The sequence below is a fragment of the Melospiza georgiana genome, chromosome 2, assembly GCF_028018845.1.
Source record: "Melospiza georgiana isolate bMelGeo1 chromosome 2, bMelGeo1.pri, whole genome shotgun sequence".
Taxonomy (NCBI): domain Eukaryota; kingdom Metazoa; phylum Chordata; class Aves; order Passeriformes; family Passerellidae; genus Melospiza; species Melospiza georgiana.
Window position 1 is genome coordinate 80,890,611 of NC_080431.1, and position 16,745 is coordinate 80,907,355.

Consider the following 16,745-nt stretch of genomic DNA (forward strand, 5'->3'; position numbering starts at 1 on the left):
CGCTGGAGCACACGGTGAGTAAATGGAATTGCATGCCAGGCTTGGGGCGTGGGGCAGGAGCACACGGCTCTGCTGTTCCTGGGAGCCTCAGACTGTGTGTGGAGTGGGGTGTGCAAATGGCATCAGTGTGAACTGTGTGCCACACTGGACACAGGCAGGTAAATTCTCTGTCTAGGCCCCCCTGAGGATTCCAGGATGGTGTTCAGTCAGGGATTGAACCTTGCTTCAACGTTACCATTGAAGTAGTTACAAAATTACTGGGCTGTTTGCTGTGATATGGGGGTCAAATAGCAGACCCTACAAACTGCAGGATTTCATCCTTTCCTTGGTTTTCACTTCTATTTCTGCAAGTCAGGGCATTTGAGCACAGCTGATGGCTGTGTCCAGAGTCCTGTGGGTGCCTTGCCTCCTCTCCTGGGGCTTTCCCATTGCTTGCAAGTGGTGAATAGATGTGGGCAGATCCTGCATGCTTGGAAAGTCCTCTCAAGCTTGTGCATCTTTCCTTCTGTGAAATGGAAAGAGGCATTTGAACTTTTTCTAGCATTCAGTGCTGTTGTCTTCTGCAGCCTGTAGGCGTGAAAGACTGATGAAACAGGTAGTTTCTTTATAGAATATTTTTAACAGTAGGTTTCAGTTGTCTTGAAGCAGACTGAGAGGAAGAGGCTCAGCATAGGCTGGACCATGATAACTTTGTGCTGCTGAAGGTCAGATTTCTGATGATCTTTTTTCATGTACAATGTCGGAAATCTTTCAAAATCAGGATGAGTAGCAGGAGGGGAAACCTTTTTTGCAGACCAGCACGTTGAAAATCAAGGCTGTTCCTGTGACAATGAAAACAGATCTTCAGCTGGTACATGGAGGGCTGCTTTCCTCTAGAAGCTCTTAAAGACATTCAGACCATGTGTCATGTCCAGCCACAGTTCCATGTCACTGTGAAACCAGAAGACTGACCTTACTGACTTGGCTTTCACAATAATTTCTACAGAGCTGACTTAATCCTGGTTTAAAAATGACTTGTAAATACATAACCCTGGGGTTTGGATTTTGGTGGAGGTTATTATGTTTGCTTTTTTTGTACTGGTGTTTTTATCAACAATAACTTGACACTCTTAAAATTGCTTAAACAGGACCAGGGAGTAGTGGCCTGCAAGTGGCAAAGATCTGTTTCTTCTGTGTTGGAATAGTACACGGTGCAAGGTGTTACTCAGCTTCAAACCTGTACAGAATGCCAGTGGTGGTGTCCCAGCAGATTCTCCAAGAAAACAGCAGCACAGTGACGTGAGGGGAAGCTGCCAGTTGTGCTGATGGAAAGTGTGAACTGGCCTGGGACGTGATAGCAGCCACGTCTCAATCACCACAGGGGGCACACTCACCTTGTTGTGCAAGAGACAGTGTGGGGGTGGCTGTTCTAGTCAAGGCAGTGTTCCAAATCCTGGTTCATTACATCCAAAACTTAGTGTAGAGAGGGGTGGGTGGAGGTGGGGATTGCCCCAGATAAGGTTGATCAATTGCCTCTGGTCATCTTTGATCACAGGTCTGTGAAATGTCAGCACTTCAAAGTGGTTTCATGAAATACTTGTGCAGGATGAGTACTGCATCCCAGACTTAGAAATATCACTGGATTTTGGGCTGTTGAGTGTAGGGCCCCTGCAGCCCCAGTTTCTCAGTCTCAGGGGCTGTGTACCAAAACCAGGCCTTGAAGTCAGATCTGAAGTACTTTTTACAGTGCCTTGCATAATTTGTTATCTGTGAGGAGGAGGTTCAGTAGTATGGGTAGGACACAGATAAGTTTGTTGCTATGGCCATAAACCCACCTCTTCCTAGCAAATTCCCTAATGCTGATCCCAGCAGGAATGCCCATTGCCTGTGTGCAGAATATATTCTCATTTCACCTGCTCCCATGTACCTGCCCCTACAGACTAAAAACTGTCTGGTCTGTTTCTGCTTCTCTGGTCCTTGCTCTGGAACAACATGCCTCTTATTTCCTGGAGAGGGGAGTGGCAGAAATATTGACAGGGACTAATTTTTTTCTGTGGTCTTGAAGTGTTAGTTCTCCCTTACCAGGGAGGCTGCTAGCAGTTTTTAGCCTTCCCCCAGTAGGATTTGAGCTTTGTACACTCACATTTGTGAGTGTGACTGTGCCATGTGACTGTAACTGCAGAATCAATACTTCTGACTATATATTCTCAGGTGATCTGTTTAAACAGCATACGTTGAAACTGGGACAGCTTTTGTGTTTTTTCATTGTACTTTGTCTTCCAGGAAATTGGCACTGGAGCTAAAAAGTAGATTTTATTGCACATTCAGTTGCTATTATGATTGCTTGAATGCAGCTCTTGGTTTGATGGGAAAGAAGCAGAAATGCCTTATTTGCAGTACTTACCTGAATCTGGGATTGAATTATTTTCTACTTCTGATGCTGGTGTTTACCTTGGCACCTTTTTGGTCAGGCAGAGGAAAGCCAAGTCACTGAGTGTAAGATGCCATCTGCTCTGGTTTCCCCACTTAGAAGGATATTGAGAGAATAAAATTTCAAGTTAAACGGGACCTGCGCTAAGGGAAGTGCTGCATCCTTTCTACTGATCAGTAAAGGTGTTGGGAAATACTGGGTGTGTCTTTGATCTGTTTCCCAAGAGCTCAGCCTAGTCATCTGCACATGGGTGGGGAGACAAGAGGTTCCAGCTGCAGCCCAAACTAACTCTCTTTAGGCTGAGGGTGACTGGAGGCTGATGTTTGCTTTTCTTTTGGATATGAAGACCATAAGCACTACTTTAAGTGCTTTTTACATTTATTAATAATACTGCCAGTGCTTTACATTGCTTTTTCCCCCCTTTTCCCTGTTAGTCTCCTCCAGTTCAGTAATGGTAGGCTCCGTGTGTTGCAGGTCACATGGTTCCATGACACATGTGTGTGTGTATATATGTGAGATGCCTGGGGACTCTGCTCAGACTGTGCTGAACTTCCCTCTTCAGAGCCACTCATCATTTCACAGAAGTCACCTGCCACCATGATGCCTGGGGGCTTATCTGACACCAAGCCAGCTACTCCAGAAGTTCAGCAGCTTGTTAACCAGGTGAGCTGCACCCTCTCTCTACATTAAGTTACTTGTGTGCAAAGAGGCCATTCCTGAAGCTTGTGTAAAGCCTGGGAGACTGAGCTAGGTTTTAAACTGCAGAGGCTAATGCTAAAAGTGGGAATCCCCTTGACTGGCAGTGTTTTCTCAGCATTCTATGTAGGAAATGCCTTGGTAAGACTGAGAAAAGCCACTTCTGTGTCTCCTCTTTGTCCATGGCCAGGCATGGTGCTGGCTACCTTCAGTTAATGTCTGTGTGAAGTTCCAAGCCCAGCTCTGCTATGCCAGCAGTGAGGTCACTTGTTTGAAATGAGAGGTGGCATATTGGAAGGGAAGAGGTTGTACCTGGTGGAGTTTATTCCTCAGTGAAGGACTGCATAGGACAAACCACATGCTAGTATGCAGTAAAGAATTGTGTACTCGGGACAAAGCTTTTAAATTGTGTGTTCCCTGCTGGCATTAGGTGTTTTCTAGAGTCACAGCTGTGATACAGGGGCTGCTGGTGGGGCAAGATGAGCTTGGCACAAGGCAGGCCACTAAGTGAGCCCAGTTGCCAGGCGGTTGGCTACAGGCAGTGGTCCTGAACTGGAGCAGCTGCGTGAGCAGCACTTCTGCAGATCCTCTAATGCCCTGCAGTGCAGCAGCTCTTTTTAAAGAAAGTATAAAATGCATCCTGAGGAATGAAAGGGATTCCCACCCATCCAGTCATCTCCACCCTTCTGCCTCTGAAAGATGAGCTCTTGTCCCTTTGGCAATTGCACTCGGGCACTCTTTGAGGAAGCAAAAATAGGAAGTAGCAGGGCTGAATGCATTGGCCAATACTGCAGCACACTTGCTATACCTGATGTGCAGGGTATCTCCTTTGCTGTGCCACTGAGGACAGAGTTTGCACCACCATCCTTCCCTCCTTCCACATCTTCTGCGACCTTGCAACTGAGACCAGGCAGCCCAGTACTCTGACAGGGCTCTTTTCTGTAGCGCACTGGGGGAGGGGATAACTTTAACATTCTGTTTACTGATTAGAAGACACTCCATGTTACAGGAGGTGTCTGATTTAGCAGAGTGATACAAATATGCTGGTAAATTGATACAGGTCTAAGTTACTCTTAGCAAAATGTAGCGACTGCAATCCCGATTCTCTGAGGATGCCAGGGTGTTCTGCACTCCTCTGTGTCACCACACTGGGCATCCTCAATGACTAGGAAGGGGGATGTGAGTTGAAGTCACCTCTAGCTAGCAGTTTTCTTCAAAATTCTTTTGCCCAACCATTTAGTTTTTATACTCAGGGTTGGGCAGAGCCATGTGCTCACTCCCACCCCGGGCTGGTCTGGCTAACTCAGGCGTTTGTCACTTTCTTTTACTGAACTCGGGGAGTTACACCATCACATGACCCCCTCCACTGACAGAGTATTTATCAAAAGCACCCTGTGGTCAGCCTCTGTGTTGAGATAAGTCACTTATTTGCAAAGGCTGTGGTCAGTCACACCCTGCATTGTTCTCCAGGTGGAATGTCAGGCTCTGCAGCTCCTCTGAGCCTTCTTCCACGATAGGGCTTTATTGGTCATTCACAGCTGGGCTCACCAGAGCTGGGGACATGTACATGAGGGAGGGCTGGAGTTCGGGGTAACAGGTTAGTCAGAGATGATTTACTGCAGAGCAGAAAGAGAAATGGATGATTTACAGTTGTTTGGGTGGCACTGACTGAGTTACTTGGAAGCAGTACCACTGTTTGTTCTATTTTGGCAGGAACGTTTGAAGGAGCAGCACTTGCAGAGATCAGAAATTCCCTTTTACCTATGGAGGGGAGACCCTAGCAAGGGACTTGCTGCACCTTTGTGTATTTGCCATTTTTGTTTCCTCATGTTTAAGATGGGGCCAGCTGAGGGCTGTGAAATTTAATTAATGAGTCTGTGAAATGCCTCAAGCACTATACCAGATACTGAGTTTCATTTTCAGTGCTGGGCTGTGTTATTTATGGGTCACCAGAAGTCCTGCAGTGTGTATTGGAGGTGAAACCACAGCACTTGAGTGTCTGTGAGCGAACAGGCACTTGAAAATGTGAATGCTGGTTACAGGCAATGCTAATGCTCCCAGAGTACAGGGCACACAGGGAATCTGAAATGTGGATAGTGCAAAGTTTCTGTTTGATTCCAGAAAAGGACTGATTCTAATTTTAGTGTTCTTTTGTTCTCAGTAGCTTCAGGAAAATGAAAACAGATTGTTCTTTGCTCTTTATTTTCTGCAAGGTGAAATTTCTGCCCTGTGCTGAGAGCAGGAGAGGGAAAGCTTCCTGATGCTTTCCCCTTTTGCAGAGGCTTTGGTATAGTTCTCTAAGGAAAATATTTTTATGGAAACCTTATGTTGGAGAAATCTGCTACCCTTCCAGCATAAGTATCACCTTTTCATGAAGCAATTTGGGGGGCTTTTATGCTCTGCTGAGCAGAGAAATAATTCCTATGATTTCAGTGAAGCTGTGAAGAGTGTTTGCAAAACTTGGGATGCTCAAGGTCTGTCTGCTTATGGGATTACATAATTGTTTACTTATACCTGTGCCTTGTCTCTAGCCATCATTAATGAGCTGAGGAATGTTATTTATTTGGTCTCCCTGTTTTACAGCTGTTGCCCAAAACTGAGGAATGTTTTGGGTTTAGGATGCTGTTAGATAAGAGCTTAGGAATGTTAATTTTTTCACCTGAGGATTAAGTAGCTGTTTGCCTTCTTGATTTTACTGAAGGCTCAGTCTGTAAATGAGAAATGGGGGATATATTGGCCAGTGGAGAGAGAGCAAAACTGGAGAGAAGTGGCTTTGTTTTGTTCTGAGAGAGGACTATCCTGCACCAAAAGTTGCCACTTAGGAGCATTCTAGGAGGCCCCTGCCCTGGTCAGCTGGAAGGTTGTTGGGAATTAAAATTTCCCTGGTTTGCCAGAGTTAGCAGCTCCTCAGCTGAAAGAATAGTTGTCTGTTCCTGGGGATAGAAACCCTGTGGAAGCTACTCAGCAGAAGAGCAGGGTCAGAGATCATGAGGAAGCTGAACAGGATGATTATTTCTGGCTCTTTGGAAATGATTTGGATGTTCCTTGGGTGCTTTCTGTGACCTTCCTGCTAGGAAGGAATGTCATGGGAGTGGCAGCCAGCTGCAGATGCTTATACTGGGAAAGTTAATGAATTCAGTGGGTTGCTGTGAAACAGGTGGGTGGTGAGAAGTGCTGAGGTGCTGCTGGCTTGGCCCAGGGCAGCCTGAGCAGGCTGGCACTGACACTGACACTGCTTCTCTGCCCAAACTCAGAAAAGCAGCCGGTCATCAGCGTGCCTGTCATGTGCAGAGGGGCACCATGTCACCCAGCTTCTGCTGGTCTCTGCTTTCTGTGTGGTGGTCATGCAGCCATCATGAATGGGAGAGTTATTATTTCTTGGAGAAGTAAGGAAGGGCAACAGCAAAACCAGTGCCTTGGACTTCTGGAGGGAAGACTTTGGCCTGTCTGGCAGACTGGTTGAAAGAGTCCCTTGGGAGGCAGTCCTGAAGGGCAAAGAGATCCAGAAGGCTGGGCATTCTTCAAGAAAAAAATCCTAAAGGTGCAAGAGCAGGGTGTCCCCATGTGCCAAAAGACAAGCTGGTGAGGAAGAAGACTGGCTGAACAGAGGGTTTTGGTTGGGAACCCAGGGTAAAAAATAGAGTTTATAAGCTTTGGGGAGAAGATGGGGCAGGCAATTCAGGAGGATTACAAAGGTATTGTGAGGTTATGCAGAAAGTCAGACAGGCAAAAGCCCTGTTAGAACTTAACCTGGTCACTGCCAAAAGCAATGACAAAAAGTGTTCTTATGGTTACATAAGCAACAAAATGAGGGCTAAGGAGAATCTCCATCATTTGCTGCATGTTGAGGAAATCATTGCTACAAAAAAATACAGAAAAGGATGAGGTACTTAAAGCCTTTTTAATCTCAATCATTAATAGTCAGACCAGTTTTCTTACCAGCTCCCTGAGCTGTAAGACAGAGACAAGGAACACAATGAAGCTCCCACAATCCAGCAGGAAACAGTGACCTGCTTCTCCACTTAAACTTGTGTAAATCTGTGGGGGTGGATGGAATCCACCTGAGGCTATTGAGGAAGCTCATGGAAGAGCTCTCCAAGCCACTGTCCGTGATTTACCAGTGGTCCTGGTGAACCAGGGAGGTCTCACACAACTGGAGTTTGGCTGATTTGATGCCCCTCTAAAAGAACATCTACAAGAATGGTAGGAAGGAGGATCCAGGGAACTACAGAGCTGTCAGGCTGACCTCAGTGCTAGGGAAGGTCATGGAACAGCTCATCCTGAGTGCCATCACACAGCATGTGCAGGGCAACCAGGGATTCGAGCCCAGCCAGGATGGGTTCATGCAAGGCAGGTTCTGCTTGACCAACCTGATCTCTTTCCATGACCTGCCTAGTGGATGAGGGAAAGGCTGTGGATGTTGTCTCCCTGCACCTCAGCAAAGCCTCTGACTCCAGTTCCTGCAGCATTCCACTGAAGAAACCTGGACAGGTGCACTGCTCACTGGGTGAAAAAACTGGCTGGATGGCTGGGCCCAGGGAGAGGTGGTTACATCAGGCTGCTCAGAGGTGGTGCACCTAGGGCTCAGTGTTGGGGCCAGTTCTGATTAATATCTTTATTGATGATTTGGACAAAGGGTTTGAGGGCACCCTCAGTCACTTTGTGGAGTTTCATTAAGGGAGTATGTGTGGAAGGATGAAAATTGGAGTGGTATATGTGAAAGAAATCCCTAAGTATCTACCTGCCAATCATTTTTCCCTTTCTTTTTACAGGTGAAGCCACAGTTTGAAAGCCGGGCAGGCATGAACTGTGGTGTCTTTACAGCCATAGTATATAGGACTCAAGTGGTTGCTGGGACAATGTACTTTATTAAGGTTTGTATATATTGTAGGAGGGAGTGTTTTGGAATTAAATGATACAGGTGACTTGCAGAGTGGCTTACAGCCAGAAAGAGAAGCAAATATCATAGAAAACTGTCTGATGTGAGTAACAGAAGTGGGGACTACCTCCAAATGCTTATAAAATTCCTCTGTTTGGCACTACTGTAAGCAGGAATATAAATATTATAAAGCAGGAATATAAAACATGCTCTATACTTATTCAGATGTGATTGGTAAGCTTCTTGGGATTATCCCCCTCAAGGACTATAGATTGCCTTCCCAACTCAAATTATTTCAACAAGTCATAACTGGTTTCCTGTTTCCTTTCAAGGCAAAATGGTATCTGAGTCCTTCAGTTGTGTTTGTTGGGTGAAATTGAAGTCAGCTTGAGGAACTGATGGAAAGATAGAGTCAATTTTGAAATGCAGTGCACACGTCTGCTGGCTAGTTTTGCATGCAGGCAGGTGTGTTGATGTTTTGGTTTTTGATGTGTCAGGTGCTGCAGAGGTACACAGCCTGCCTGCTGGTTCTTTGTATATTTTCAAAAGCACCCCTGCTGCTGCAGAGGAAAAATGGGTAATGCTTAATTTGGAGCCCTGTGATAGCACCATTCCTCCTCTACTGGAAGCCCTGCCCGATGGATGTGAGCAGCTTTCTGTGAAGTAGCACAGCAGAAATGTCTGGGGGTATTTTTCATCTGAAGGCCAGCAAGCACTGCTGAGCAGCAGGCTGCCCTTGTGGAGCAGAGCAGGCATGGCCTGTGACTGCTGAAACCCCACGTGTGTGTGGGCACATGCCTCACAGGGCATGCCATATTCCAAGGGAACTGGAATAATTCTTTTATTAGAGGAATTGGCCTGTAACGTTTGGGGGAGAGTAGTTCTGCAGAGAGACACTTTGAGCATTAGCTCCACACTTCTCATATTTAGTTGATCCCAGGAAGGACAGATCCTGCCAAACCTTCTTCTTTCCCAGGTGCTTCCTTAAAATAACTCTTAACTCAGAAACGAAGATTCATGTATTACTGAACTTGGAAGAAATCCATTTGTAACACTGGACATGGATGATTTGTCTCTTCTTTCCCAATTTTACCAGTGATGGAAAACATCACTGTTGGAATACACCCTCATTTTAGCATTAACTGGAACAAATTCATTCTTTTGTATTTCTGAATCTTCCACTTCACTGATGTTTTACCAGCAGACTTACAGCTGACATGCAACCCAGGCCAAGCATAGTGCCCCACTATGCATCTAAAAACCTCTTGGAGCCTAAGGCATTAAAGTTTCCATGTGCCTCACCAAGGGATAGTTTAGCACCCGTTGTGCTTGGCTCTTTAAGAATGAAATTTTACAGCTTCCTGCCAAGTCATTATGTGAGAACTTTCTAGGGGGAAAGGTGAATTTCTCTGGAAGAATATTTATTCCAGGCATTCCCATGCACTCCCAAAAGCACCAGGATATGTCAGGTTCCCTGATCAGGCACTGATGTGTTTGGAGTAACTCTGCAGACCAGGGATCCTGGCTTTCAGGTTGTCATTGCTTCTCAGGACCCTGTGCTGGTCTTTCTGTATTAGATCTTTCTGTACCTTTGGGAGCTGACATGGTGTCTGCACTGTGTCCCACCCCCAAGTCATGGAGGTGTCCTCATTGTCTCTTGTCTCCTACGAGCATGTCAGGAAGCTGTGGGCAAATATGCTGGCATCCTGGTGACTGAAACACTATCAAAACCTTTCACCTGTTGCATCTTCTGGTGCTTCCACACCCAAGCAGTTCTGCTCATTTTCCCTTCACCTGAGGTTGAGAGTTTTTAATACAGTTTTCTACAGGCGTAGACAGTTTCTGCCACCACTTACTATCCAGACTTGGATAAGAGCTGTTGAAGTAAAAATGAAGATGCATCTAAAATTAAGATCCTGAGAAAAGATGTTCTTTCAAGAATGTAAAGAACAGCCTTTTGTTTGAATCTGCTTTGAGCCCATGATCCTTACTTACCTGCTCTTTTGGTTTCCAGGTCCAAGTTTCCGATGCCGTATATGTCCACTTAAAGGTGTTTCAGAGTCTTCCTCATGAGAACCTGGGTCCCAGCCTTGTCAGCTTTGAGACTGGCAAAACCAGAGATGACCCTCTGACCTACTTCTAAGACACGATGTGTTGCAGTGCCTCACCTCTGCAAATCCTAAGGCCATTCTGCCCACGACAGTGAATAAAATAAGTTTGGAAAGCTATTGTCCATACTTTCCTTTTGCTGCTGATATACCTGCAGAGGTCGTTCTTGTTACCTTTCATGTCTGCCACAAGACTAAAATATTTTTAATTAAGATATAGAATAAACATAAAGTTATCTGGAATATTAAAAAAAATTAAGGAAAAAAAGCTGAGCAAGATAATAATCAGTTGTGAAAACCAGTGAAGAGAACACTAACACACAGTCAAAGATGCCATCTCAAGTCAAAAGAAATGTTTATTGTTATAAATGCATTTGTCCAGCTCAAGTTCCTTTCCAGGACTTTTCCATAGGACTGAGAACCCAAGCAAGCTGGTTTGGTATTTTAAACTCACACACCCTCTACGGGACATTGCACGCTACTGCTGCAAGAGGATGAGCATGATTACCAAGGGAATGTTTGTTTCAAGCTACTGTAAGCCTCTTTCTCTTCCTTGCAAAACTGCTTCAGCTCGTCTCTCATCAGGTCATTGCCCATAAAATACAAAGTACAATTCGAATCCACACATATATTTACAGTTGCAAAACAGCACAGAAAAGACTGAGGCTTTCCTCTTGTTCCTTGCTGCAAATATATGAATGCTGGTGTCATTCCCCTTCTGATTTCCAGACCAAGGAAGTCCACAAACAGGACTCAGCCACAGTATTCTTGTTAAGTTGCACTAAAGCCTAAGTTAAGTTGCAATAAAAGTAGGGTTTACATTAGTGCAGGTAAGAGGAGAGCCCTGTGACTCTCAGGTTTGGAGATTGCACAGGAAGGGAATGGCATAAAAGAAATTGATTTTTTACACCATGACTTTAAAAAAAAAGACACTTTTTTCTGCCTTTGTTGGTGCAGGAATCAACATTTGCAGCCTGTAGAAAATGCACATAAGAACCAGCCAGGGGAACACAGCAGAGAAGGTTGCTAGAAATAAGCCAGTTCATCGTGCTTAGTCTTGCTGCCCTGGTAACTGTGGAGGCTCAGCTGCTCATTCTCGTGGGGGAGGCTCTTGAACACCCTCAGGTGCACGAACTCCTCATTCCCAACATGGACCTGCAAAGCATGAGACCCAGTGAGATCCCTGCAGGAGGAGCACGCTGCAGCAGGAGGGGTGGCAGAGGTTGGGCTGGTTTGAGGATGGAGCAGCAGACAGGCAGTAAGAATAACCATTGATTTGTTTTAAACCAGACTAGGAGCTGTGACTTTCCAGAAATACCACCTAATTTCCCATGAAAATGAAGATAGGGAGGGGGCTGGGAGGTGGATATTTGTGGTTTTTTAATGCAGAATTCTTTTTCTTGTTAAGGTTAAATCATAAGCATTCTCCTCTAGTTAAGAAAGGAAAAAAACCCACCATTCCAAAGATTATGCACATTCACATAAAAGAAACAACCCAGTGTCCTCTACCTTGATGAAGTAGTTTGTTCCAGCAACCAGCTGAGTTTTAAACTCCACTGCAGTGAAGACATCAAAGGTTTTTCCTTCTTTTTCTTCTATCTGAGCTTTTACCTTAAGGAAACAATAGGTTCTTTAGGAATCATGCAAGATTCAAGTATTTAGGACTTCAGGATTACAGTTCACTGCTGCTGAATTCCCCAACAGAGTTCCTGCTTTTCCAAGACATTAAAAGATCCAAATGAATCATGTTAAGTTTTGTGTGAAAGCAGGACCAGGAATCTAGAGAGGTGGCAAAGCTGAGTCAGAGGTGGGAGTCAGTCACTACAGGCTGACACCAAGTCTGGAAAACACTTGGCAGTTCTTTCAGCATGTCTGCTGGAATCTGTGTTTTCAAACTGCAAAACAGTGTTCAAAAAATCAAAATAACCTGTCCAGTACCCAAGAGGGAGCCATGAACTCCTGAGATGCAGCTCTTCTCTCCTGCACTGGGCACTCTAGCACATTATGGCTATATGGAAAATTCTTGGTCAAGAAAGCAGAAAATTTCAGCCTTTGTTTTGCAGGGCAAGATGAGTTAGTCCTGGAGTCCTTGCTTGCAAAGTCCTTGCCTGCTCCAGGCTGCACCTCCTGCACTGCATCATTGCACAGCCCTCCCTTCACTCCCAAGGCAGTAGTACCAGCAGTGAATAGATCCTCCAGCTATATGGTGCACTTCTCCTTCTTCCTGAATTCAAGGAAAATAGATAGATCTGCACTCCTGCCTAAATCCCACAGGCTTCCTTGGCAAAAGACAAGTGTCAGCTTTCCACTGGTCAGGTGCACTAGGTGAAACAGGAACAGAACCATTCCTGCAACAGAGTTATGCTCTCCCACCTCTCCAACTACCAGAACTCTGGTGCCTTTTCAGTGACCATCCTGTCCCTGTGTCCATGCTTTTTACCTTCTCTCAGAGGCCATACCTCTACACTCCTTCCAGGTTATCATCAGTATGTCACAAGCAAGATAATGATGTTTGGACACTCTCCTGTTTGTTTTTTGCCATAGGGAAATCCAAGCTGCATTCTGAGATGCACTGAAGGGCACAGCCCCAGAAAGCGCCATGATTCAGTCCTGCCTCCTCCCCTTCTCCTGAGTCAGAGGCTGGAGCAAGTGGCTTCAGTTTTCATCACACTTTTACAAATTTTAAGCAGCAGGGCAGACATAAGTCTCCCACTGACCCTATCCTGTCCTGTGCTCCGTCAGCAATCCTAGGCACTGGGCAGCTTTGGTTTCTGAGGTCAATAAATCAGCCCAGCTCAGCACATTTTGTATTTCCAGCAGCGAGCTGAACACGGGGCCCTGGGTGCAGAGAGCTCAGAGTCCTGCAGCTGCAGGCCTGTCAGGGTGTTTGTGGCAGTGAGTCACCACAGCATGTGACAAACCAGCACCCTGACTCAGTGTGGAGAGGGAGATCCCAGACAGAAATACTCTCCCAAAGACCTGATCTCAGTCTGGATTTGGGAGTCCTGGAGGACAGGAGCCAGCACGGTGTCCTGCTGGTACCAAAGTTAATGGCATACTGGGCTGCATCAGCAGGAGCCTAGCCAGAAGACAGGCGAGTGATTATTGCCCTTTACTTGGCCTTTGTTAGACAATGTGGAATCCTGTGCCCAGTTCTGGGCCCCCAGTGCAAGCCAGACACCAATAAACTGCAGTGAGCGCAGTGAAGGGTGACCAGGAGCACTCCATGAGCACACCAGGATGTCTGGAGCACTTGTGCTGTGAGGAGAGGAAGAAAATGAGCTTGCTCAGCCCAGAGAAGAGACGAAGGCTTTGAAGAAAACTTTCCAGTACCTACAAGAAGCCAGGGTCTTTCCAGGGATGAAACTTTCCAGATGCCAGAAGAATGAGACACAATGGTCATAAACTAAAACTGGAGGCTTAGACTGGATATAAAGAGAAACATTTCCCCTGAGGACATCCCTGCAGTACAGCAGGAGTGTTCAGAGAAGCTGTGCAGTTTCCATCCTTGGAAGTTTTCAAGACCCGACAGGAGAAAGCTCTGAGCAGCCTGAGGATGCTGATCCTGGGCTCAGGCAAGAAGTGCAGTCCCTTCCCACCCAAGCAATCCATGATTCAGTCACAGGGCTGGAAATGATCATGCTCTGAAGGCTCTCCACTGCCCTGCACGGCCTGTTTGCCCTGCACTCCCAGAGCAGTTAAAAGCAGATGGTTCACAATCACCCTGGATGAGCTCTGCCACAGTTACCAGTGAGGAGCCAAGGCTGAACAGGCCTGGGTGGAAATCCTGGCTGTGAGGAGGCTGTTCCTACGGGATTCCTAAGCCAGACACTGCCAAAGGAAGCCTTCCTGCCCCGTGTGACACTACACCCACTGTGGGTCACAAAACTGAGCAACATTCGGCCATCACAAGGATTCTTACGAAACTGTAAAATGAAGGCAAGAACTGGAAAAGCAGGAACAGGGAATATGTTTATGGCAAGCAAACTGGCAGGCTGTAATAAATCTCCACAAAGACCTCCCTTTAAGCAAACAAAATGATTTGAGAAGGCTACCTTGTTTAACAAAATTAATGTTTTCTCCAGCAGTGTCCAGGTGAGGATATGAGTGCATGGCTAAGTTTCAAGTTTGGGTTTTCCCACCTGTTTTTAATTTAAAGAAGTAATCTAAACTGGCAGTCAAAACTCTAAAGTGTTTAGGTTATTTAAATGAAAACATGAGATATTTGGTTAATTCTGGTAACTTCTTAATCCAACAGATTCAGGACTTCAAACCTAATTTTAAGCCATGTTAATTGTATATCTGCATCACCTTTAACAAGACATGTAGGCCTCAAAGCAATAATTATGACTCTCAATCATGTGCTCATTACCGCAAACTCAGGCTGGTGCTTAGGAGATGCACATATCTCCCCCTTTTCCTAAAACACAGAATCCTCAGACTGTACAGGCTAAATGTTAATTTCAGTGGCTGCTGTGCCTTTGGGTGCTCTGTATGTGTTTGGGAACTCCTCCTGCCTGGGGAACAGGCCCAGGCAATGACAAAGAGTGTCAGAAGCTGGAGCGCATCCTTCATCTTTGCTCTCCAGCTTACCACATCCTACGCGACAAAGGCAAAAAGCAGAAGGAACTTGAGTTTCCATAACAAAAAGAAGAACATGTGCTTTGAGAAGACTTCGTTGCACGACAGCATTTTTAGAATAAAAGCGTGTGGTCCAATAACATGAGCGGTAATCTCAGGTACTGTAAGTAGCATCAGGATTTGGAACTAGCTGTGGTTGGAGCTGAATTCTGTGTTGGGGAAAAGCAGAACCAGCAAAGATGCTATCTTGCTTTATTCCACGTTTCACTCCCTCAAAAAATCAAACAATCCCCCCCCTCCCAGACAAACAACAAAGAACCAAAATCCCACGCGTAAGCACAAGGTTCGGATTCTGTAGGAAGCACGGGAGCTCGCTCCCCGAGCTCAAGGCAATGGCTCTGTGAGGTTTCCCCGCGCACCGCGGTCCCTCTGGAGTCAACAGGGCCACGCCAGGCGGGCACAGGGAAGGAGAGCTCCGGGAGCCGGCGACTGCTCCGTGCATTCCCCATTCCTCCCACCTTTTACACTGGGGGCGGTGTCTCGGCTCAGCCGCGCAGGGCAATGGCCAAGCCCACGCTGGGCCCCGCATAGGCCCCGCACGGGCCCTTCCCCGCCGGCGGGACCCGCCCGGCCCCTCACCTGCTCCGCGATCCGCTGCGTCTCCTCGGTGGCGGGCCGGGCCGCCGAGGCACCCCCGCACAACATGGTGGCACCGCTCCGCTCCGGGCCGCTCCTGCCCCTCGGCAGGGCCGGGGCGGTGTCGGGGGCGGCGCCGGGCCCGGGGCTGGAGCCCGCGGGCGGGGGCTCGGCGGCGGCAGCGGGCGGGAGCGGCCGGGCCTGGCTCCGGCTCCGCCCAGCCGGGGCGGGATAAGCGCGGCCCAGCGGGACCAGCCCTGCCCGCGCTCGGCGGGAGCATCGCGGCCCGATCGGAGACAAAACCAGCGACACTTGCAGTGCAAGCTGCCGGCAGGATTTATTCTGTGCCCGGGACTGAAGGGCTGCGGCCGCTCCTCAGCGAGCGGCGCCTCCGTGGCAGCCCCGCGGGAGGACAGGGCCGCCCTCAGCCGCCGTTTTCCCTTCCCCTGTGGCACCTCCCCCAGCAGCGGCCCCTTCCCTTAGCCGCATGGAAAGGTCCATCTCCAGGCTCCTGTCGGAACACAAGAAATTCCTCTGGCTGCCCTGGAGGACTCGAGCCCCTGCCCAGGGGGCTCAGAGACCTTGGCACAGAGCCCAAGACCCCTGTGCCTTTGATTTAGCCCTTAGAAAAAACAATTACCAACCTTACATGTAGAATTACAAGCCCCGAAAGTTTAAGTAGAATGATAGCGAATTTATCACAGGGTGAAAAATAGATTTTTGGAGTTTTTAGAATGGGAGTTCAGGGGGCAAGATGGAGGAATCTGGGCATGTCCAGCCTTTCTCCTTCTTCTCCTTGGCCTCCATCTTCTATTGTGATGTTGGTACTTTTAGATTGGTTTAGAGTAGAAGTTCACTGTCTAACATAGGTGATAGGTATTGGAAAGTTATTGTAAACATTGTACATGTAGTTTTTAGTATAAAAAGATAACACCGCCCTGGGGGCAGGCAGAGTGCCTCTGACTGTCCTACAGAGCAGACCTCAGCAGGTCAGGAGAAAGAATTTTATAGATAAGGTACAATAAACAACCTTGAGACCGAGAACTGAAGAGTTCTGACTCCTTCTTCGACCCCCGGGCTGGGAAAAGAGACTTTCTAACGCATCTCGGGGTCACTCTGACCAGCTAGAGTCCCAAGAGGCGCCCTTGTACACCACGTTCACCATTCCCTCTCCCAGGCTGATTTTGCCACTCCTCAGCCAGCAAGCTGAAGGCGGTGGTGAATTATACTGCCTCTGGGAAATCCCTGACGAGATTTCAGTCTGAATGTTTAGGTCTTTACCTAAACATCCCCACAATTTAAACATCCAGACTCTTGCAAAACCAACAACAAACACCTACCTTCCTCCTCTTGCTTTGCAGCACCCCTTGGTAAAGTTGGTCAATAAAAATCTAAATTTAACAATAGCGGGTATTGCAAACTGAACAGAGCACAT

The 16,745-nt window shown here is 47.1% G+C and overlaps 2 protein-coding genes across 2 annotated transcripts; one reads left to right on the plus strand and one right to left on the minus strand.

The window, feature by feature from the left end:
- Nucleotides 1-1,635: 1,635 nt before the first annotated feature.
- On the plus strand, nt 1,636-10,209 carry LOC131095547 (cystatin-A-like). Its single transcript, XM_058043451.1, has 3 exons — nt 1,636-3,073; nt 7,879-7,980; nt 10,000-10,209. The coding sequence occupies exons 1-3, from the start codon at nt 3,008-3,010 to the stop codon at nt 10,126-10,128; spliced, it is 297 nt and encodes a 98-aa protein (XP_057899434.1). The 5' UTR covers nt 1,636-3,007; the 3' UTR covers nt 10,129-10,209.
- A 222-nt stretch (nt 10,210-10,431) lies between these two features.
- On the minus strand, nt 10,432-15,471 carry LOC131095540 (cystatin-B-like). The gene is made up of 3 exons (XM_058043440.1): nt 15,314-15,471; nt 11,603-11,704; nt 10,432-11,248 (listed from the first exon to the last, which is right to left on the minus strand). The coding sequence occupies exons 1-3, from the start codon at nt 15,377-15,379 to the stop codon at nt 11,120-11,122; spliced, it is 297 nt and encodes a 98-aa protein (XP_057899423.1). The 5' UTR covers nt 15,380-15,471; the 3' UTR covers nt 10,432-11,119.
- Nucleotides 15,472-16,745: the final 1,274 nt, after the last annotated feature.

Coding starts and splice junctions, on each gene's coding strand:
- LOC131095547 (XM_058043451.1), top strand. CDS start 3,008: ATGATGCCTGGGGGCTTATCTGACACCAAGCCAGCTACTCCAGAAGTT. Junction 3,074..7,878: donor TTCAGCAGCTTGTTAACCAG/GTGAGCTGCACC, acceptor TTCTTTTTACAG/GTGAAGCCACAGTTTGAAAG. Junction 7,981..9,999: donor GGACAATGTACTTTATTAAG/GTTTGTATATAT, acceptor TTTGGTTTCCAG/GTCCAAGTTTCCGATGCCGT.
- LOC131095540 (XM_058043440.1), bottom strand. CDS start 15,379: ATGTTGTGCGGGGGTGCCTCGGCGGCCCGGCCCGCCACCGAGGAGACG. Junction 11,705..15,313: donor CGCAGCGGATCGCGGAGCAG/GTGAGGGGCCGG, acceptor TGTTTCCTTAAG/GTAAAAGCTCAGATAGAAGA. Junction 11,249..11,602: donor GAACAAACTACTTCATCAAG/GTAGAGGACACT, acceptor CATGCTTTGCAG/GTCCATGTTGGGAATGAGGA.